The following is a 24,406-nucleotide window of genomic DNA, read 5'->3' as shown; positions in this document are numbered from 1 at the left end:
TCTCATGCATGAGAACAGCTGTCTTAGTGGTAAAGCGGCAAGCTGTGCAATGACCACATGGGAAATGTCCTGTTGGTCGTGGGGTGAAGACAGGGACGTCATTTCACCAAAATGCCAGGGGTAGAGGAAGTGACATCACATGACCTTTGACCCCTGATGCCATCACCGGACGTGATTTCATTTGACCCCACCCCAAAGTGATTTCGCGGGAAGCGATGGAACATGACCTTTCACCAGTTGACAAAACAGGAAGTGGCATCACATGGCATTGTACACTACGAAAAATATGGTTACGATATCACTATAATGTGATGTACATTTCATACCTGAATGGATCGGCACATGTATCATTAAGATGAGTGTGTATAGGCCCATATTACCAAATTACTGTGATTGCAAGCAGACGTCCATGACCAAATGATAATGATGTGTTATTATATAGCACTTAAGCTTAAGCGATTTACATAGAAGAAATATACACCCAATATCACCCAACCTGTGTTGGTACCCATTTATCAACCTCAGAAGGATGAAAGGCTGAGTTGAGGCGTTTGTGAACAGACTAAATTAGTGACTCACCCCCTGAAGTGTGCCTGAAATAAACCTTTAATAAGTCTAGCAATTATTGTATAGAATTCCAGAAAGACACATTTTTTGGCATTCCTATTCTTTCTTATTTAGGTTCAGTGCTGAAAGTGTTAGACTTGTGGCCCTCATGTTCTAATTTTTCATCATTTTTTAAGGGGCCTGAACAAGAAAGCTAGCCACTCCAGAATTAAAGAGCCACATGGCCACTGACGACCCCCAAATGACGTTGCTGGGTGAAGAGGCCCATTAACTTGTCTGTGATCTTGGGTGAAGAACATCGTTTGTGTCCAGAGATTACTAGTTTGTCCCTGTGATTCTAAACCGACTTGAGAACAAAGATTATCTTGGAACCCGTCAATGTGGTTAAGGATAAACTGGGCCAATAGTGACCTATGAGCTGTTTGAGTTTGGGTGTTGTAAGGAAGGCATGGTATCACAGCAAGACACACACTAGATATCACAGTTCAAGGGTGTTTATTAAATTGTAAAAATTGGTGCGATAAATGCCTAATATAAACCTATAAGGTTTCAAGATATCACAATTTTCAAAGTACATAGTTTGTTAAGTAGGGACCCAAATTACAAAGTACATAGTTTGTTAAGTAGGTACCCGAGAAGTAGAGACACCAATGCGAGACTGTGGACATATATATATATTATTGTGGGTCAGCCATTGCTGGAGGAGTATATGTAATATATTGCTAATACTACTGGTAGTGCATTGGAAGGAGGGTATTATAGGGGGAGGTTTTATAAAGGGGATGAATGGGGGAGGTAGGATTGTATATTATCCAAATGTAACAATACATATAAATGTTATGATCATGGGTGGAGTTAAATATATCAGTACTAACGTGAACACTGATAATAATAATGGAAATTGATTATATTGACCCCGATACGCAGGTTACATCTGTAAAGGAAGCAAGGAAAACATTATTTACAGTAAGGAGAGGACTGTCTCCCACTATGGAAAGGTATAACGGTATTTCTGATGGTACTACTGAAGAAACTATTTTGAAGAATGTGTATTGTAGAATGAAAAGAGAAGTACAACAAAAGTATGACACATATAAAGGGTTGGGCTTTGATGTGATCGAGGATATTCATGACCCCAAATTCTCTAATTCCTGGTACTCGGATATGAGTGGCGTGGGGAGAAATGCTGTAAATGGGAGCTGGTATGTGTGTTCACTCATTTCGCATACGTCAGGGGCTCCCAAGGTGTTAGTGCCACAAGCAGTCCCAATTATAAGGCACAATGCCTGGTTCATCTTACGCTATACTGTATAACATTCCTTTTATTCTATATAACCTATACAGAATAAAAGGAATGCTCCAGGTGCACAGTGTGGAATTGCACATGGTAGGCCCAGATTTTGTAAAATGCTCTGACGGCCACAATAACAACAAGTGTGTGGAGCTACCTTATCTGATGGTGAAGGGACAGGCATATGTCAATAATAACTGGCAGGACAGCACACTACTTTGCTTGGCAGAAGGACTGGTGACATATAGCAAGGAAAGAATAGCAAGAGTGGTCAACTGCTGTGTGCAAATCTGGACAGAGCATATCGCAAAACTAGCATGGATTACAATGATGGAAAAGCTGGTGCAAGTGCAAAAGGAAGAAAAGTACAAGCTCTGTTTCTGCAGCAAAGGTACAGTCTTTGTCTGCACAAACAAACTTTGCAATAAAACTCTTTTGATGGCAGACATGAAGAAAGGAACAGCGGCACTGATGGATTACTACTGGATCTGTGGTCAACAAGCTTACTTGCACCTCCCAGCTTCATGGAGGGGATGTTGTCCGCTGGCCACATTGCATTCAACACTATTGGTAATCCCAGAAAAGCAACTGAAGGGGGAGTGCTGCCTACAGAGGAGCCAACGAGTTTCCCCACAGTGAAACCTAAAGATAACAGTTTGGTGCCCATGCAAGAGCCTCATATCCAGCTAGGCAAAGGACAATTCCAGCAACTGCAAAGGATGAAAAGATCGAATTACATTTCTAAAGACTATTCCGCATTGCTTGCAGCAATATCAGAAGATTTCAGACTTTTAAGATTAGCAGAATCATTTTCCCCTCTTTAATGTTGCCGGGAGTGCAGACTGCAGCCCTGCAGATCGTGAGGTGCTTACTGGTCCAACTCGCAAACGACACAGAGAATGGGTTCAACATGATCAAGTTTGAGTTACGAGCACCTAGATTTATGACAATGCAAAATAGATGTGTTCAATATGTTAACAGCAATTGATGGTGGGGTTTGCAAAAAATGTTGCGATTCCTGTTGCACATTCACACCTCCAGAAGACGTGGAAAATGCATCATTATGCCACATTATTGCAGCTGTCCATGGTCTGGGTGTTCGTATAAAGAAGGAGGGAGGAATCCAGGACAGTGATTGGCTGAATATGACTTTCGATTGGGCCCCATCGTGGCTAGGAGCAATTGTGAAGATGTTAATGCCCATCATTATTTTCACCCTGGTCATTTTCTGCATGTGTCAGCTGGTTCTTCGATGCTGTGCCACTGTGGTACCTGATAGCACAAGAATGATGCTATCAATTGGGGGTTCAAAAGCACCTTGTGAAACAAAAAAACATTGAAGTACAAATTGAAGTCCCACTAGGAGACCTGATGTATGAAATGTTCCCCATCTGTATGGAGATTAAGTTAATCCTCTATAGCACACCATTGTTTCCCCACCCCCTGATCCAGAAAATTGCAGAAAGGTTTGGATGGACCTGGTGGGGGAGAGGGGATGTATTTACATTACCTGTTTACCCGAAGAGTACGGACATAGGGGGGAGAGCTTGTGATCATTGAGCAGGGTGTGGGTGCCAGTAAAAAGGAATAAGCCATATATGGATGTAGAAACTGGGGAGTGGGAGCGCTGAACTATTCCGGAATGTGTTATTGTAGAAGTAATGAAAGGGGGAATGTTGGCAAGGGGGCAGCCCCATCCCCACTCCCCTGGGCACTTTAAAGTAAGCGGAGAGGCATTCGAGGCACTGTGATGAGCCAGGGGGAGGGCGTCAGTGAAAGGGACGCTGTCCCGTCCAGCGGGACCCCATGCTAATATAATCAATTATAGTGTAATCATTTTATGTGGCCCAAGGTAGAGTGGCATTGCTATTTTGTGTAGATATTAACAATATAGGTACATGAGAGAAGGTGGTAAAGGCAGTGCCTGCACTAGGCCCAATCCATGAGGCAACAGAAATCTCCAGTCATGCCTGAGCACCCATGAGGACAGTTTGTACCCCCACCCACCACACTGTTTGTTCATTGTTCTTGAAAGTATTGGGACGATGTGTCTTTCACCCAAGAGGATTGTGCCCCACAATTCTGCGATCAGAGGCTGGCACCTGGTGTGCATGTTATCTCACTTTGGCCAAAGCATGACCTGGCCCATTCCCAAGTGAGCACGAGTTATAGCCCATATAACTAACTGAACCATAAGATTTCTGAATTCCATGACACCAGGTGCTCTTGACCACCAACCCCAAAGTAACAAGTCTTGAAATGTTCAAAGACAATGTACAGAGTATGCCATTGAAACATTTCTGCTTGTACCATTCTTTGAAGAACGTTCTTAGCGGCAGAGTTATGTGCAGTTGATCTCATCTGCACATGAAATTAAACTTGTTATCTTTACAAGATCGACTTTCTTCCCTAGCGGGTTGTATTCTCACTGGTGTCAGCGTTCAGTTGATTGTTTTCAAGGTGCAGCAGGAGAGAGAAATGTTGTTCTCCAACTAGTAAGATATGCACTATTGAAGTTGTTCGGTATTCTCTTATATGTGTTAGAAGGGTAGCAACATCCATCCGAAACTGTCTTTGTGAAGTAGTAACAACATGTAGATAAACATTCTTTAGAATGCCCCCACCAAATAAATCATGTGATAAGAAGCAATTGTGAGATGCTCCCTCATGCATGTTCACCAGCTGGCTTAAAATTGGCCCTAACTGGGCATGAGTATTGAAAGGGTGTATGCAACATTGAACCCTGTGCTGTGATTAATATCCTAACATTTAGATATATAATATTGTGTGCTACCATTTAGGAGGGCATTTCGGAGGGCTGACTGCAGTTTAGTGATTCATAGATATCTTATTTATGATGATCTTTTAAAAAACATCATGTTACTACATTTTAACTTCTAGCTGGATTCAAATACAATGGATTCAAATGCAATGGAATTGTCTAGAATCATTAAGGACAATATTTGCTCCTTTGCCCCTGCACTCTCTGATTTCTGCAACCACTCTTTTGCCACTGGATATTTCCCCTTCTCCCTCAAGCACTCCTTTGTGTGCCTTCTCCTGAAAAAAACCTTCTGCAGACCCTTCTTGTTCAGCCAACTACCGCCCCGTATCTATCACCCCCTTCTTTGGGAAACTCATGGAAAAGTTGGTCTTCTGACCCAACTGACCCACCACGCTGAACTTGTTGGTTGCCATCAAACTGGATCCCGAGCATCCTGAGGCACTGAAACTGGTCTTCTGAACACCTGTGAGGAACTGCTTGAATCCCTTGATTCCAAATTCCCAGCTGTTCTCATTCTACTTGATTTCTCTTCTGCACATGATATGGTCAACCACGCCATCCTCATAAAACGGCTCCATGATACCCTAGGGTTCTCGGAGCAGGCCCTTGACGGGCTGACCTAATCAGTGACCGTCCATGCCAGGTTATACGGGGCTCGTTCTCCTCCCCCACCTCTATCTCCACCTGCGGCGTCCCTCAGGGCTCCAACCCATCCAATCCTGCTGTACTTCCAATGATGTCTGCCTAAATGCCAGCAAGATTGAGATCTGTCCTATTGAGACTCCTGCTCCCTCTTTCTGTCCCTCACTCTGTCCATCTTCTATGGGCTCCCCCCCTTCTCCTTCATCTAATGCCAGAAACCTTGCAGTCATCTTTGACTCATCCCTTTCCTCCATCCCTCACATTCAGGACCTGGACAAGAAGTCCCACTTTCAACCTAACCTCTTCGAAGGAATTCTTCCTTTCCCCAGAAGCTCAATGTCTCTAGAGCTCTGGTTCTCTCTAGGCTAGACTATAGCAATAGTATTTTCCTTAATCTACTCTCTTCTTCTCTACGACCCCTGCAGCTAATCCAGAATAGGGCTCCAAGACTTATCCTTGGTCTCAAGTCCAGGGACCACATTTCTCCAGCTCTAAAAACTCTCCAATGGCTCCTGGTTGCTGCAAGGATCAAATTCAAATCCCTCTGCATCATCCACAAGGCTGTCTGGGGCCAAGAACCAAGCTATCTGCAACTTGCTCTCACTAAATACTCTCCAACCAGATATTTATGTTCCTCCAGCACCAACTCTCTATGTTAACGGCTTTGCTAAACAGCAAGCTGGTAGCTGATCTCTTTCCTCAGCAGGCTCCCTCCTATGGAACAGCCTTCCCCTCCCTCTTCGTCTTGAGCCAGATCTCCTCAAATAACTGAAGCTCCTCAAGACTCTCATTTTCACCTCTTTCTTCCCTTCCTCCCTACTCTGATCAATCCCACAGTTGCTGAGATTGGTGACCAGGGCACTTTTCCTGGCCACATCCAATTGCCTACACCCTCCACCCCTCCCTGCACTTCGCCTAAGCACCCTCTGGCCTATATCACCACAGGCCTGCACTTATTTATTGGCAGCTGACCACTCCACCAAGGCACCTACAGCTGCTCACTCCCTAGCACTTGCCTCTTGATACACCTAGCAATTACCCCCACTCTCTCTCTCTGCACTTGCATATGCTGAATGCTCACAAGACCTAGTAGGGGCGCCTCAATCTTTCATTGCTATATTTGCTTTCATTCCCATGTTCCCTCCCTGTTGCCTTGTGGGCGCTGTGAAACACAATTTACTTGATGTATAGGCGTCTTACAAATGCACAATAAATACATAAATAAATAAATACACAACACTGAAAAGAAGTCTATTTTTAATTAAAGAAGAGTTATCAGTACATTTGTTGCTAACCTAATATTGGATACTATAATTCATTCAGAGAAGTTTAATTTGTTATACTAATGGTTTACTCTAAGTCATATGTATGCCAAACTGAAAAAACATCAAAAATAATTGAAAACAATCAGTGTACTCATTGGGTCACTAAAGCAACAGAACAGAACACAGGGCACACAAGTGTCTCTGCTTTTTCACTGTGATGTAATGTAGGAATAAAGTCATAGCACATTTTGTGTTTGTAGGAGTTGACAAACTATTGTAATATTGATTATTTATTTTGAGTGATACATTAATGCTTCTGTCTAAAATAATTATTATCTAAAGGACTATACTGTTTAGTTATGTCTTATGCTCCTGAAGAGGGTTTTTTAAAGTAGTCTGCTACATGCCCAGACCTACATGTCTTACTTTCTTCAAATATCACTACTGGAACACTCTTAGGTTGTGAGCCACATAAGTAAGGTGTTGTCGCTGGCTAGTCTCTGCTTCCCCCATGTCTGAGAATACCTAAGTCAGGGTGCGGGGGGACAGGGACAAATATCCTTCCCCTGCCGTAACACCATGTTAGTGTAACATGACTAAAAGTTCCACTACCAGGACATCGTAGGAAGGATCATATGATTTAGAGAAGAAGTATTGATAGGTATGGCTTCCTTAGGAAAATACTAACAAATGGTCTCATTGCAAGTTCGGTGCTAAATCCATTGGGATTACTGGCAAACGGTGTTATCATAACTGCCCCTCTTCAGTGTGGATTTAGCACGTGAAAAGGAGTGGGGTAAGAAAGATGTTAGTTCCCCACGTATAGAGTCCATAGGACTGTTTTTCCCATAGAATAAGGTTGTTTTCAGTATATTCAAATGCATTCCGTATTGTAGTTGTTCCCCAGTAAAGAAAAAGAAAACATCAAGACGTAAAACATTCAGCCCTTGTCATCAAAACAATGTCACTGATTTATTTGATTTATTTATTTACAGGATATTTGTAAGGCACCTATACAACAAATGGTGTTTCAAGGCACCACAAGAGGGAAAAAGGGGGTAGGGGGTGCAGGACAAGGGAGAAAGATAACAATAAGCCCTACTAGGCCTTGTGACATTCGGATCGTGCAAGTGCAGTAACAAGAAGTGCGAGGGAGAGAGGGAAGTGCAGGTCTGTGTGAAATGCAAAGTGCTAGGGTGCAAGGGGGTGTAACCATTTCCACCTTCATATCTTGCACTGGCCCCCCTGGAACACCAGGAGGGCAAGTGACAGGGATTTTTAAGCCACACTAATTAGGAACGTCAGCATTATCTATGAATACAAAAACATATTTTGAGAAAATGAGTGAGGCAATTGTACATGATTTTGCTGTGGCAGACATTTTTCGAGCCCAATTGCAAAGGCGCTCGTCCAAACCTTTTAAGAAGATGCGTCGTTGCATGGCGGCTTGCTTGACTGGACAGGATCTCACTAAAGAAAACAATCATGATGTTGCAGAGTGATATTGCCGCCCCCGATGTCAAGTAGAAAAGTCCTCACACTGTATCTATTAACCTAGAGTACATCTACTGTTTGTTTGTTTGTTTTTTCTCCCACATTTCTCCTTCCGAGCAATATGTAAATACATTTGTCAATACACATTCTGTTTGATCTGCCAGGTCCAGGTTTAGCAGTACTTTGTATGGGGACATGTGATAAACCTCATGGGGATAACTATGAAGACATGTACGTCCATGTGAGGATGCTACGCAAAGAGCAACTCATGAAGACATTTACAATTGTGGCCGATACCTGTCAAATATTCCCTGTAGCATGAATGCGTTTTAATGTATAATTAAATGATCTGCCAGAAAAGTGTTGAAATGCCTCCGCATGTCAGCTGAGAAATGCACACTTGTCAAATAATATTCTCTAATGGGCATGTGATGCTCTAATTATTTTCCATATTGCCCCTGTGTTGCAGCCTCAGCTGAATACTCTGACAACCTTAGCCGAACAGAAATTGGCAAGCATTAAAGGTATAACCAACAATGTTTGAAACATTACATTAACATGTTTATAGAACATCTGTGAAACCCACGAGACATGCTTACTATGCATCATATTAAGTTTGATCTGCAGCCCAATCTAGCATTATTTCACATAACAAACTCACACATTGCTACTCAAACTAATTGCCTAGAGAAATATAACTGATGTGGCCTCTCTGAACGTAACAACGTGTATTTGATCCTATTTCCTATCACACTTTGTGGTTGGGGTGCCACACTATCACCACTCCCCATAAAGTGAGAGACACAGCATAAATGCATGGTCAAAATGTCCCAACCCTGACTACTCAACAAGAGAATGAATGATTGGAGGATCCCAAAAAAGCACCGGCACAGCATTGTGCAACACCACCCATCTCCTTTTAATAGTCACTTGGAGACTAGACCTCGAAGTACAAAGACAATAGAGAGGAAACTATGTCAATACTACAATCTGTGTCAAACTTGGATTGATACTGAGTCCCATATAGCAACAATAAAAAGAGGATTTTGAAATGCACCTGGAAGCCAATTTCTCCATGTCTCCTGCATGCGAACACCAAAAGAGTAAACCCATGTATCACCATCATTCATTTATTTGGATATAAAATAAATCCTTTAATCAGCATATTGAAATGCTTAAATAGGTGACTGTACAAAACAAAAATAAAATAATAATAATTTATCACAATTGAATAGAAGTTCATTGTAACGTTTTAAAGAATAAAAGAAGTAGTAACACTTGGTGAGATATAAAGCAGTTTATGGGGGCTGGGGTGAATCAACATCATCACAACTCTCTTTTCAGAAACCTCTTTAATGAGTGAGTGAACATCCCCAGGCCTCCATTCCTTGCCTTAGATCACACCACCCATTGGGCTCCAAATAAGGAAACAAATTTCAAGTCGGCAGCCATCTTGGATACAAAATCGAGTCTCACCAAACAATGTGATTCCAGCATATAATAAAGTGGTTGTTGCTTATGTGAATGTCACGATTTAATGTCATGAGCCCAAGGATTACACCAATTATCTTATCCGATGCTAATTGCAAACATTGTAAACAAGCCACGAATTCCTGAATTAAAGCAGATTACATGAGGTAAAATTCAAAAACAACATACAATATGTACTTTTAGGGATACATGTAGAGGACATTGACATATACAAGGGGTCCATAGGTTTCGTCTGACTTTCACATATACAAAACAACACACGCTATTCTTAATTGCTTCTCCAGTCCCAATTTGAACACCTGCGTCAATCCTTATATAGTGTTTCTGGGCTCGGCATCCCCACCAAAGCTCATGGTGCTCTTAAAAGTGTCAGTCCTGCAAACCCTCTTATTTTGGTGGAAGCTTACTGAAACTATGACACCCTTCACTGAAATTGCAGATAGGAAAACAATTCGGTATCTTTGAAATGTAAGGACTAGAGAGCATTCTAGTGTATTTTGTTAACTCATACCCTGTCCCAGAACTGGGGTAGGTGTTGACTCTCATCTCTATTGAAAACTCCTTCCTTCCCCTGGGCAGCTCCTCTTTCCCTGGAAACAATTGCCTGCAGCTTACTGTTAATACTGAATTTGCCCTTTTTAATAAAGAACATACCATCTAGACAATCAAATATTCCCATCTCTCAGGCAAATAACACTACAAATAAAGCCAAACAACAATTAGTACAAAACCACAATTATACCCTTTTTCTGAATGGCTTTCTATGCCAGATATTGGGCCCATAGCCGTAGCAAAACACATTCACAGAATTTGTTTTTTACTATCTCACCCATATTCCAAGCCTGAGGTGGACCAAGTATTGTTGGTTTGACCTAATCAACAATGTGGAAAAAGCTTTCAATAAACATCTGTTATATATAGTGGCTTTATAAAGTAGTAGGGAGTAAACTATGACTTGAGATCAGTTGATGAAAATGTCCCAGTCAGCCATGGTTAAAAAACAATATTGGGCCTGACATAATGGATCAAACAATTTCATATACAGGAAAACTCCCTCAGGAAACTGCCCTTCCTCATTACACCAATCAATAACCTCCCTGATGGACTTAAAAGTCCCAGATAACCGCTTGCTTTCTATGCGGGCAACAAATCTGTCCAAACCTTAACACATCTCACTGTAGGACTTCAGCTATATAAACACATGCTTACCAATCACATCCCTTACTTAAGACACAACATGCACCCGGCTAAACAAATTAAATAAACTTCAAGCGACCATTACAAAAGCAAGCCACCACCAATCCCCAAACAAAATCCTGAAACAGATATGCTAAATTTCAGACTGTTCATTGCAAGTAAACCAGTTAAAATAAGTAATTGAACCAGATACAATGCCAATCTATTCTTCATATGTCTTGTTGGAACATGGTTCACCAACCACTTCAACATTCTTGACACATTATTTCTGACATGCTAGAGTATTTTCCATAATAGCAGATCATCTAAAACTGGAGGAGTTGAACTCATCATACCAGACCATACCAGATAAACCTGGCTATTCACAGATTACAGCTAAAAAGTATACATTATTGCAATACGTAATTGTTAAATATCATACATCATTGGTGTTATGACAGATCACCCACCTAGATGTAATAAGTCGTCTTTAGATGGACGGATAGACTTAATGGTAAACACCCTCCAAATAGGGTGCACACTTTTGAGTACCTTAACAATTGTATCAACAATCTCTCTAACAAACCATTCCAAGATTTCCTGATCAAAATATCTAACTTATTTTCATCCAATGAGTAGAAAGTCCTATCCATAAATGCTGTCACTCCAAAAATGTGGCCAAATACTACAGATGCTACTCATACACGTTGTGCCCAGTGAGGCAACTATCTCCACTCAATTCTTTTCATATCACAAACTCATATTTGGGGTAATTCCTAGCATGCACAGAAGTTCAAGCAGCAGTAGAATTGGTAACTTGTGTTATAATGCATTGAAAGCACCAATGCTACTGGTGTGGTGTCTTTCACATTGGTGAATACACCCATTGATGGAGCTGCAAGACGCAAAAGACGGCTGAGAAAAAGGTGGCTCAGATGAATGTAAGTATGAGGAAGCACACAGGATGGAGCAGGTGACATCATGTGAAGGTCTGGAGGTCAGTGTGTTAGGCAAAGTCAGAGAAAGGGGGATAATGTCAGTAGTAGATAGCAGGGCAAGAGAATGCATTAAAAGGAGATTGAAGTGTTCCCCTCTGATAGCAGGATAATGTACAGATAGATGATGAGGCCTCCTCCCTCAAGCAGAAGGTGAAAGATAGGCAATCATGCACAATGCACCATCGCAATAGTGTTGAGGAAGATAGCACCAAGGTAATGTCAAATGAGGTAAGGACATTGATCTGAACAATTAGACTACAGCCAAAAGCGAATTTGAGACATTTTAAACATTTCTGCTGAACCCTTTGCAAACAGCATTGCTAAGCAACATTTAAAATATCTTGGATCAATCACAGCCAATTCCATAATAGTCAATTTGCACACAGAGATGACCAGAGATCTTGCCTTCATAGCCTCTAAAACATGGAAGCTCCTTAATGATTATAGCTAAGAATAAGGGTTCAATAGAGAATTGGCGCATCTGAAAGGGGCAAGTAGGAAATTCAAAAGGAAGGGGAGAAGACACTGTGACGGTATGATAAAACAGCATCTAATGTACATTCCCATCTGCACAAATATGGCACCCAAAACAAAAAAATAAAAACAGAGAATACTGGTAAGGCTGAATCATGGAAGAACAACACATAATTAAAACCTTTAAAAATCTACAACCCTGATACATTTTAGCCGCCACCAGAACAACGCCATGAACTAGTGAATAATGAACCTGCCTTCTTCATTACAAAACAAAGGAAAAAAAATATGATTTCAGTACCCCAATACAACAGACACTTTGCCAACAGACAACATATATCCCAACAACTGTGTTCAGTTGCTTCCACCCAATCAGTGAATCCAATACTATCACATGGGAACACATGAGAGCATCATCAAGCGAAAGAGTTGCTTGCCCATTGAACATTATCACAAACCAGATATCAGCCTTAGCAGCATCTATGCCATCTCTCTGAAATGCTTTGCTGGAAATGGGATCAGCCCCTTATACATTTTAGAATCTGTCTTACCTTTCTTTGAAATTTGTTTAAATCCCTCAATGGGCTTGCTCCTTCTTATCTTATATCCTTGGTCTGTTTGTATGCTCTTCATGGGTCCTTTGATCAGAATTTCAATTTCTTATAGTAGTTCCTTGCCTTCCCTGTGCTCAATCGCATTTTTGTTTGTTTTCTTTGCTTGCTCTGCTTCACTGGAAAGCGCTTCCCTTTTCTCGTTCATCGATTGTTTCTTATTCTTCATTGTGTTCCTCTTTGAAAAGCTATCTCCTTCAATCTTAATTCTGTATAGTATTCTTTTTTTTGTTTTCTATGGCAATTTTATACATGTTTTCTTTCTTTCTCTCTGGCGCATTGTCTCATTTTGTATTCATAATTAATGTACAGTAAGCTGACATTTGTACAGCACTTTGGCTTAAGGCACTATATAAATAAACAAAATACAAATACAAAATAAAATACAAATACTGCATGTGTTTACAGACCGTGGGACCTTATTGTGGTGCAGTCACTCATCCAATTCATGATATAGGATGCCATACACAGAAACAGTTTACATAAATGGCCAGTCATTCACTATATATACATTGTTTTGCTTAGCTATAGGTGCAGTAAACGCGTTAACAGCTTGGCTAAAATACTTGCATGTTAAAATTCAATAAGTAACACTTATTTGTTTTCTTAGTAAATAAACAATATTGGAGATAAAAGTACATTTGTTTTGTACTGCCAAAAACTTCAAACATGAACAAGAAGACATCCCACTTGTTAACTTTAAAGTACAGTTTCATCCTCCTTGAGCTCTTGACAGTAAGTAGATCCTCTGTGAAGAGCAGGGGTGTCAATTGGGGGTTCCCAGGGGTAGCAGCTGCTACCGAAGGCTACTCCTCCCATACCCCTATACCTGTCTTTGCTACCCCTGCTACCACTGATCCACTGGACAAAGAGGCAGCGCCAAGAGCAGATGTCTGTGTTGCACCTGAAAAATGCAGTTGTAAATGCAGCAGAATGTACCACCGCTTTTTTGACCTGAAATCTCAATCTCGTTAGCTGGAGAAATAACAGTGATGCAGGAAAAACCATGGAGCTGCCATCACGGACAGGTTGTATTAGTGAAGAATCGCTGAATGGTTGGGTTCAGAGGCGGAGCTGTCTACCAGTACTGTAACAACAGGAAGGGAATGGGGGCTAGGTCTAACTAGCTGGAAAGGGGTAAGAAATGCCTGTTATACCCAGTGACAGCACAGCATGAACGCAAATCTCATCAGTATTTCTCATCTGCTTTGCACATCCAGGGAGCTAGTGGGTGTGTTATGAGAGAGGTGTGACCTAGTGGCTTCTGCCACCTATCCTGCCTGGGCACTGTGTGGCCAAACCCAGAAATGCCAGACCTGCATCACAGGCACACTGTAGATAGACGCAAGGTGAGATAATTAATTTACATGAAGTTGCCCTGCGCCTTTGGAATATACCATCTGCTGCTTCCTCAAGCAAAACAAATATATATTTGAAAGGATAGCTCAGGGGCAACCCACTTGCTTTGGGCACAAGAGGATACATTGTAACATGGGTTCAGTTCCTGTTCCAGTGCTTGGAAGCTGGAGGAGGCTGCCATTAGGCTGCAATTAAGCAAGATATAAAGAACCAAAGAAATTATAAAATGGGCCTTTTTTAGGGGTGATATCATGGGTTGTGAAACCTCATCAGATTATGATACCATTGAGGTTTAGTCTTTGTTTATTTTCTGTTTAACACAGTGGTGGTGGCTAAGGTAAAAGTGACCTTGAATCATGATGTGTATCTCAGATGTGTTTATACTTGTGACATCTCTAACCTATGTGTGTGCTTATTCTCATTTTCTCCATTGTGTTTGGTGAAATGTTAATCTTTATTTAAATGTTTTTATTGTGTTTGGTGAAATGCCATTTTTTGCATATGTTTCTTGTCATGCTATATATATGTTTACTACACACGACGTTGTGATTGATAATTGGTGTTAAATATTTATATTTGTTATTTATGTATGACCTATATAGGGTTGGCCCTAAGGATGGATGTACTCCCAAATGCATAGGCACCCAACAAACCCATGTTTGCACAACACTGCCTCATTGCTTTATATATTGATTTTGATATACATTAAATAACTGTGTCTACAATTGGTAGCAAAGTTGTTTTTGTGAACATATGAAATTGAATACATATACAGTGGTGGACATCTTTTGAATACATATACAGTGGTGGAAAAGGATTGTCTTAAGCCCTGTCACTGGGCAAAATGAGAGTTTGTGGTTCTCGCAGTGGCCCCCTGTGAGTTTGTTGATGTTATGCTCCTTTGATACCCAAGGCCTGGACACTTTCCTGCTGTGCGACTGTCTCTGGCAGAGGGCGTTACCTACCTTCACAAAGAGATCAGAGAAGAGGCTCCAGGTCCTGTCATTTGGCAGTCTCCACCTGGTTGACTAGAATACACATCACCTTCCATAGCAGAGCTGACGCACAGGAGCTGACATGGGTGCAATATCAATTGGGATGTGGTGGCCATTATTATAAGTAGTGCTTTGCATTATGCCTAAATTCAGGCATAGTTTTATTTTAGATCTTACCTGCCATCAGCATGGGGTCTGTTTGATCATCATAGTTTGAGTACAGGGGATGCATATCTTAAATGCAGCCCACGCACTGCAGAGTCTTGGCTGTCGATGCAGCTGTCAAATGGGCAGCTGTGACCTCTGAACATGCTCTGTGCCAGTGCTAGAGCAGGTGCTGCAAATCAGGATACTGATACAGCAAGACACAGATACGCACTGCTTTTGCCATGGAGCTTCTCAAAGGGGAATCTGCTTAGAAGATTACCCTTTCAGAGATGAAATTACTCAAATAATTGTATTATTGAATACACATTTAAAAAAAGCAAGCTAGAGCTTTCACACGCCTGCCAAATGGCAATCTGTCATAGGCCTAGGACCCCATTAATTAAATGCATGAGTAGCACTGTCTAACTGGCACTACAATGATTGCTCCAATCGTGCCCCCCTTTCCTTTTGACCTGTGGATCTGGAGGATGCAAGATAATGAGTGCATATGACAGAGTGGCTGCCAGTTTTATTCGATTTCGCCGGGCTCTCTAGAAACCAGATGGATGTATGAGCAGCCGCAGATAAAGTTGCAGAATGTTTTTCTTTTGTAAAGATATTGGCAGAATGTCCTACCACAGTGCTTTGGCATAATGCCACACTTGTCTTCACTATACAGACCACACTAAACAAAAGGATCTGCTACAGGATGTGAAACTCCAGTCCTGTCGATAACGAGTGTATCATGTAAGTCCTGAGACGGTCTTCTAATTCGTTTCTTAATACTCACAATGTATTAGCACTAATGCCTTTAAATAGCCACACTAAACAACATGCAGTTTTGCAAGAGTAGTTGAGTGTGGCAATGTGCATCATGTCCGTAAACCATGACTTGACTTGTGCATCATTCTACATGAGGAAATGAGCAGTGTTAACAAATACAACTGTCAATCTTCCAAGGAATTTATCAACAAGCTGGGGACAGATTATCAAAGATTTTCACTGGTGCTAGCAAGTGAGCAAATGCTTTGGTAATGCAAATGGAGCAAACAGATTTTGTCACAATCCATATTATCTAAAACAGTTTGCACTAAGGGAAACATTTATCAGGCTGTTTCATCACTATATTTGCTGCAAAGCATACAACAAAAGGTATCTACTACATTCCTGTTTATGTTACGCAGCAAAATATCAAATAAAACAGCCTCCTCCTCGTGCTGAAAACCTTTTTAGATAATACCGATTGGAGCTAAGCCTGTTTGCTCCATTCTCTATTTTCAGAGCAGAAGAATTGGTGCTTAATTCATTTGCACCACTTGCTTTGCACCAGTGCAAATCTGGTCAGATTAGCTAAATTTTGCACTTGTGCAAAAAAGCAGAGCCAGTGAATTCATCACCTATTGCTTAGATAATACAAAATGGAGCAAAAAGATTTAACCCCAATCCGTATTATCTTCACCTGGGCAATATGAATACAGGCTGTTTTATTTACTGTGCTGGTTGTGTAAAGTGACAAGAAATGTATTAAACACCTTTTGTTTTATGCATTGCAGCAAACATAGTACAAAAAACAGTCTCATTCATTTTTGCTTTGGTGCAAACATTATTAGATAATATGTATTGTGACAAAACCTTGTTTGCTCCATTTTGTATTAGCAAAGCATGTGCTCCCTTTTTAGCACTGGCACACATGTTAGATAATCTGGCCCCAGAAAGACAAAAAAACATTGGTAAAATGAAAGCAATATGTCAATTTAAAATATACGGTTTATAAGATTGGGAAGTACAAGACACCGAAAACAAGATTCCAAACCTTTACGTCGTTAGAGAGATCAGTAACACCATCATGTAATGCCCAGTCTTAATTCTGAAAGCTATACATTGTGCGAACCGTGTGCAAACATATGGAAGTGCTGCACTATTTATTGTGACATAAAAGAAGTAGCAATCGAGCGATAGACACTAAAAGAAAACTGTGGCCTGAGCGGCATCACCAGCAAAGCTTTGACAATCTGCATGTGGAGGCGGGGTTTGACATTATCCCATATAGGTTAGTTTGCTCTTTAATATAGGAACAGACCTCCATGAATACATTGTCTAATCTTCCCGCAGAATGTTTGTCTCAGAGATTGACTTTCACAGCCACTCTTTACCCTCTCTGATCTCTTCTCTGATCTCTACCATCTGTCCTTTATTCTTTCGGCTTCTTTCTTTCCCATCACTGTCCTTAATGTGTCATTTTCGACTTCAACAGTTCATAATTACGTATCTTCAATTATAAAGGCAGTTTGTGCTTTGTTTTTGACCAGGAGAGTTAAGTCTGTGTGTGAACGGGCAAGGGCAGATGGGGGTATCTGGTTGTATATGTGTGTGGGTGGGGTAAACGTGTAGAGCTTTGACTGGGTTGGCATATTTAGAACATCGTAGTTAGTGGTATGACTTATTTTGCATTTATTTATTGTATTGTTTTTTTTTTGTGTGTTTTTATACCTGAGTTTGGATTTTAAACTCGGATCCGGGATTGGAACCTCTGTTGCTCTGCGTGGTCTTGCTTCCAAGACCAGCACGTTGCCCCTGTGCTATTCTCTGTTGTCAAACACACAGATAACTCAGTGCCACCGAATCTAGTCTGATGATGGGAATTAGGTCAGTTTGCGTGCATGTTTGTGACATATTTGACCCGTACGAATTCGTGATAGACTCCAAGCTCCCACTTTACTTGTTCGGAGTCCGTTTTATGTGTTACTAAAGTAAGAAACATATGTTCCCATTCAAGGCTAGAAATGCCAGCAGGACAGCAGCGGTTCATACCGCATCTGACTTTGTGCATGTGTGATGCGCACTTTCACAAGCTGTTTGCAAATCGGGCCAAACACTTTGTGGCTCAGATATAGAGGGGGCATAGCATTCCTATATTTTCACCAGAATGGGTTTCTGAATCGGCCCTATGTGTTGTTTGATTGGTAGCCTTCTCGGAAAACCAAAAGAGCAATGCGTGTGACCTCATTGAAGCTGAAGAATTCAACTGGCTGTGTGTGCACGTTTTAAGCCATATTAAAACAAAGAAATGTCAGAGCACAAAATAAAATGTGCTACATCATTCTAAACAACATTGCATTTATGAAGAAATGAGAGACGTTGATTGCCCAGGTGAGAAAATGTGCAGAATTGTGCGAATATGTGTGCAGGGAAATGTAGCACGGATGCCTTCTTTCATTTGCAGAGTGAATCGCGTCAAACCACAGTGCACATATCCGAGGAATGTCCATTTTGACTTCCACTGTGACGTGGGAAAATGCAAGTCCAAAGGAAAATGAACGTTCATTTTGAAAGAAACTGGCGGTCTGGATCTACCCTGGCAGGTACCACAAGTACTTCTCCTTTCAGGTGGTACCAACATTTCCACCAATGGGGAGCGACTACTACACTAAAGGTTTGACATCAACATTGCTACCAGTTTTGCTTCAAGCACTTGGGGCACCACTGTGCACATCAACATCATGCTTCCGCCATCTGATTGGAATTAAGAAGGTATCCAGGTTTTTTTAAGCGTTCCAAATGTGTGTTTCCGCTTCATGGTAATACCATGGAGGTGGACAGAGGAGTATTGAACACACGGATCAAAGTACGCCAATGAGTAGGACATGGTACATAATATAATTATCCCACTTCTCCTTTTTCATTTATTTGAAATGTGAAAAATGTGCATGTACCAAGGCTTACCTATAACTACATCATGGCCATCCACAAGTCCTGCAGAAAACAGCTCCTGAGAAACACCATCAGCTGTGTCTGCCCAAAAATTAAAAGAACACATAAAGAATATCAGGCAAAACATAATGCACATTAATGCATCAACAATCACACAAACTTACAATCTCACGTGTGGATGCAGAAATGGGAAAAGGGGAGGCTGGGGTAGCAATGGTGAGAAGATTAATATTCCAGAGAGATTTGAAATGTTGAACCTTTATTCCATTACAGCAAAAAAAGAGGGCAGAACATTGAAAAAAAACATATAACGATAGAATATACAGAAGTGGACAATAGCAGACACTCATATCATCAGCAGGTCGGTAAAACAGTAATCACCCTATTGGCCGTCCCATCTCATACAGGGTCATGCTGACAGACTTTCAAGCAATTTCTCCGTATAGCCCAATAGGCAGTGAATTATCACAGCTGAAAAGCACTTCCGCCTTGGAAACATACATTAAACACATGCAATAATGGGATGAGGGTCTTCCATTAACACGATTTTAACACGACGGTAAGCAAAACTCAACTTGAAACGGTTAACATTGTACTGCTATAAAATCTATCTCTTTAATGTAAAGAGTGGCCCCAAGGGGGATCAGTGTCAGGAATGCAGGTAATAAAAACCAAGCTTGAAAAGGAACATACTGTGCTAATAAATATCCCCTAAACCACCTATGACCTCCACAAACATTGTCAAAACTGAGTGGGAACTCCAGCCCCAACCACCAGCAAAAGAAATGAAGAGAAAGAAATGAAATGAAATGATATTGTATTTGTATCGCGCTGGTACACAGGGGTTTCAGAGTGCAACCAGGCAAAGGGAGAGGAACAAGGGAGAACAAATAAATAAATAAATAAATAAATACATTTAAAAAAACAACGATTTTACTAGGGCCCGTGACATTGAGAACGCGCAAGTGAATGGGAAAGGGAAAAGTGGGAAAGTGCATGGAAGGGGAGAGAGGTGGAAAGTGTGCAACAGAGGAGAAACAGAATAAATAATAAGTAAAATAAATAAATAAGGCAATACATAGTGGTAGTGCAGAAATGTGTGAAACATCACACATGCAGTCAAACAAACAAAATGACAGTTACTGCAAAATATAAGAAACTATGAATCCAAGGAATGATTAATGGGTCGGGAGGGGGGTCAACTATACCTATAAAAACACATTACTTGTGCCCAACGTGAGTATGACCCCTAGGTTGCATGCCACATGCATAGAGCAGATTCGACGTAATCTCTGAGCCCTTCCCCTCTTGCTTTTATGTATGCTCACGAAGGTCACTGACCTGAAGGAACCACTAAATTAACTTGGAAATCCTATTTGGGAGCCGCTCCCAGTCTAGTAGCACATGCATTTGAACCTCTGCCCATCCTCGCAAGTGCTGGTCCCTGCTCAGGTCACTAACCAACTTGTCCAAATTTGAACATTCCTAGCAAGATATCTGTTTTCAGATCCAAGTTCAGTTGTGCGCCCCTCCACATTTCTGCTTTTCTGTTGTACCTTTTAAGAACCACACATTTATATTTTTAAGGACGTTTTTTAAGCGGAAACAAAAAATCAACACAGAATTTTGCAGAGATGATATATTTAGCATTGAACCTGCTATGTGTGTCTGCTAGTTTTCAAGAGCACATGGGTCTTTAATTCATGCAGTGATAGTATACGGCTAAATGTATGCCTGCCAACTGCCCTGCACGCTCACACAAACCACTGTAAAACACTTATACCGAGAAGCGACCAGCAATGGGACTGAAGGGCAAACTCACTCAACTCGTCTCTCGGTGGAGTAAGTGTCCATAATTAGATTAAAGAACCTTTAGGCTGTGTGTTGACTGAAAAGAAAACATTATTTAATGATTTTCATTATTAAGGGTAACATGCGCATGCTTGTCTGCTGAATATGGGTTACTACATAGGAGCTTGTAATCGTCGATTGTTTAATCTGCTTCCAATTTCTAATGAATCTGGTTTAAGACAATAGGCCTCATGACGAGTCTGCCAGTAACCCGCGGGTGCTACCAGCGGATTATCGGCAGACTCAATTTACTGTTACCGGCACCCATTATCCGGGATATTACCCGGGATATTACAGGTGCTGGCAACAGCAGTAAGTTCCCATTCCATGGAGCCACAGAGGACCCCATGGAATAGGAACCATGGAAGCCCCAGCAAAGTTGCTAACACGGTCAGTACTTTAGTGATTTTTCTGCCAGTAAGGACCTGAACTCCCGGCAGGTCAGGCATGCCGATCATTCACTGTCCCTACCGACAGACTCTGAGTGAGTCGGTCTGGTAACAATGCAGAGCCAGTCCTACCAGCATTCTTTCTAGCATTGTTACCGGTCTGGCTCACTCGTAATGAGGGCTTTTTGTCCAATATTCAAAAGAAATTTGCCAAAGCTCAGGAGCAGTTACTGGGAGTGAGTTCAACTCTCTCCGATTTTGGCAGAGAAAAGGAAGTTGGAGATGAAGAAATTGAAGGTTGCTTTCAATATGCATCTTATTAGATTCTAGATCATTGTAAAATAAATTACAAAGTAGTTAGTTGGGTGTTCTCTGTGAAAAAAGAAGGCTTATGAGGGTCTGATGTTCAAGGTTTGGACATTAGGAGCACTCAATGTGGTCATTGTATGGAAGGCATGGTATCAAAAGTATTCACACTGACACAATGGATATGATTTGTAAAACCTTTATTGATAATGTTGGGGTTGGAGAAACTCCTATTCTGCCCTACAACTAAAATGGGAGTAGTCTCAACCCTCAAACGATAAAAAAAAATAGTCCTAGTGGAGTCAGTCAAGTCAAAATGGCCTATATGAACAAAATCCTAAGGTCTCCCCTATCTCTTGTACAAATAGGCCTCACAAGGTAAGGCGATCCTTGTAGGCAGGATGATACACTATGGCTCAGCTTTCAACACAGTACACAGTTCACAACCATGGATCGAGGCCCACCTGGCCTTCCATGTTTTAAAGTTCCTTTCTCTGGCTTTCAAAATAATGTTTCAGCCAAAACGTTCACAAAGGTTCCCCACTGCTGGGCTCTGACCTTTCACCACACTGTTCTCATAGGTTCCCCTCTGCTGGGCTCAGACCTCTCATGATACAGTTCACACTAAGTTGCAAGGGCGCTCCCTTCCCCAAACTTAATATATATCAGGTCTCCCTCAATCAGGCTCGGACCACTTTCGGATGTTGAAGTATTTTTAATGATCATGGCTTTCTTTGTAGACCACCACAGAACCATTTGATTCACCATTGCACTATTTACTTTCACTATTGCGGTTTGTTTGTTCTTTAGCTTCAAACAATGCACCTTTCACATAGACGTTCAAATGAGCTACTTCTTTCACCAGAACACTCCATTACTTAGTATCGCTTATCTTGCAGCTGTATTTCACTTTAAAGTTCATTTACAGCTCTTTCTTCGTGTTTAACCCACATACGTGCAGCGTTCACTTCACTGTAATATAATGTTGTTGCTACTTCTTTCACTTTATCACACAGCGGTCTGTCAGGTCGCTTGCCAACTCACCGGTTGTGTGCACATCTTTATTGTTTGGCTCTTTCCAATATTCGAGTCAAGGTTAGTACAACAGGCTTAACCTTGCCTCCCCAACTCTGCCGTTCACCCGGGAGGGTCGCCAGCATCCATGAAACACAATGCAATCATCAATTGTGGGATATGGCCTTCTCCACGAGTCTTTCGCGACCTGTCAGAGGCAAACACCACCAATAGAGAAGCCTTAGGGTTTTTGGCCCGCTACTATCGTCCCTTGCTTTGTTGCTCTGCTCCAGTAGGTGTGCCTTTGTCCGGAAGTTCTGTTCATTCTCTTGTTCTGCCTTGCTCAGAGTGTGTCTTTAGGTGTTGCCTTTTATTTGAGTGAGGAACGCTAATTGGTATCAGGTTTATGCACTTAGAGTAAAGTGCCTGACTTTGCCTGACCCAATTAATGGGATATGTCCAGTCGATGTGAGAGAGTTAGTCTCGTTACTCTTAGTCACCCTCTTCCTCGGCCCAATGTTAGTGCATAAAGAGGAGTAGGGAGTAAATCCTAAAAAATGTTTGGGGTGGATGAACAAAAGAGGGGGAATACCATGTCTCACTATCGGCTATCTCACCCAAACTCCCCAAAGACCCGTTACCCAGATGATCCTCCCCCACTGGTCCACCCCCAAGAATTGGATCCAAAAGCAATGGCCTTGTCCTGGCCACCCAGATGACAAGTCCCTGAGGACTAGTGGGTGAGATACCCTTTGGTTTCTCACATTATATAAACCCCAAATGCCAGTTGGAACAAAGCTCTCATTCACCTGTCAGTCTCTATCCGAATACTACACTGAGACTGCATTCATACAAGTCTCAAAATTTCTCTCTGTTACTCAACACTGCGAACTCTCTTCTTTTGCAGCACTGTCCCACTTTTAACACTATTAACCAATCTTCTTTCCTTCTCACTGTCTAATATTGGGTTTTGCAGATCTGCTCTTGCCTGGATCACCTCATACATCTAAAGTCACTCCGTTAAAATCTCCTAGAATTTGCAAACCTATGACTCCACCCATCTGCCAGCAGGTGTACCCCAAGGATCAGTCCTTGGACCCTGCTTTTTGTCTTCTACACCTCTGCTCTAGGAAGGGTTATCTTGTCCTTTCACTTTCACCATCAAATCGTTGCTGATGACACTCAAGACATTTTCTCCTTCCCTTTGTGCACCCCAACCATTTTGGGAATGGATTACAATGTCTCATTGTAATCCATCACTCAAGGGCTCTTCATTGGTCATGCTGGGCTCTTTGTGAAAACAAGTCAGATTTCTCCCGGGTTCCAATGCTCCCCTCTGTCATCTACTTCCTGCCTTAACTTCTTGCTCCCTTACACAAGGATCGCACATTCAGAATTCTCTTAGATAGCGACCTCTGCTGCAAAATGCCATTAAATATTCTGCCTCGTCTGCTTGTATTATCCGACTCAACATTCATAAAATGTGTCAATTTATTACTCTTATCTCCACCCTCAAGTTCAGCAAATGTTACTAATTCTTGAACATACTCCATTGACTTCCTCCTCATTACTTCCTCACCCTAGACAATGTCCTCAACTCTGCTATCACACTCTCTACACCCTACCCAGATTCCCCCTCCACGTTTACCTACTGACACCATGATGGTTGAATCCCCATTCACAACAGCTCCCTTTTCAAGCTCCTTCTTCCAACCTGCAAAGCTATTAATATTTTTTTCCTGAGTAACTGCCTTATAGTATGTCTGTCTATCCGCCATGTTTTCCCTCCACTACTCCCCTGCACTCAAATTCACTGTCTCATGCCCCCCACCACAATGTC

General features: G+C 41.6%; 1 protein-coding gene across 2 annotated transcripts in view; it reads right to left on the bottom strand.

Annotated features, from left to right (window-relative positions):
- The window catches only part of STK39 (serine/threonine kinase 39), a 2,038,823-nt gene that overhangs the window by 316,059 nt on the left and 1,698,358 nt on the right, over positions 1-24,406 (bottom strand). For both annotated transcript variants that reach the window (XM_069616263.1, XM_069616262.1), the window contains one exon: positions 19,019-19,087. In XM_069616263.1, the coding sequence (XP_069472364.1) occupies positions 19,019-19,087 (69 nt within the window). The remainder of the gene's footprint in view (positions 1-19,018; positions 19,088-24,406) is intronic.

This window comes from Ambystoma mexicanum, chromosome 9 (genome assembly GCF_040938575.1).
Source record: "Ambystoma mexicanum isolate Mex_15411 chromosome 9, UKY_AmexF1_1, whole genome shotgun sequence".
Lineage (NCBI taxonomy): Eukaryota > Metazoa > Chordata > Amphibia > Caudata > Ambystomatidae > Ambystoma > Ambystoma mexicanum.
The sequence above is the reverse complement of the archived record's forward strand: the minus strand, read 5'-3'. Positions and strand labels throughout refer to the sequence as shown.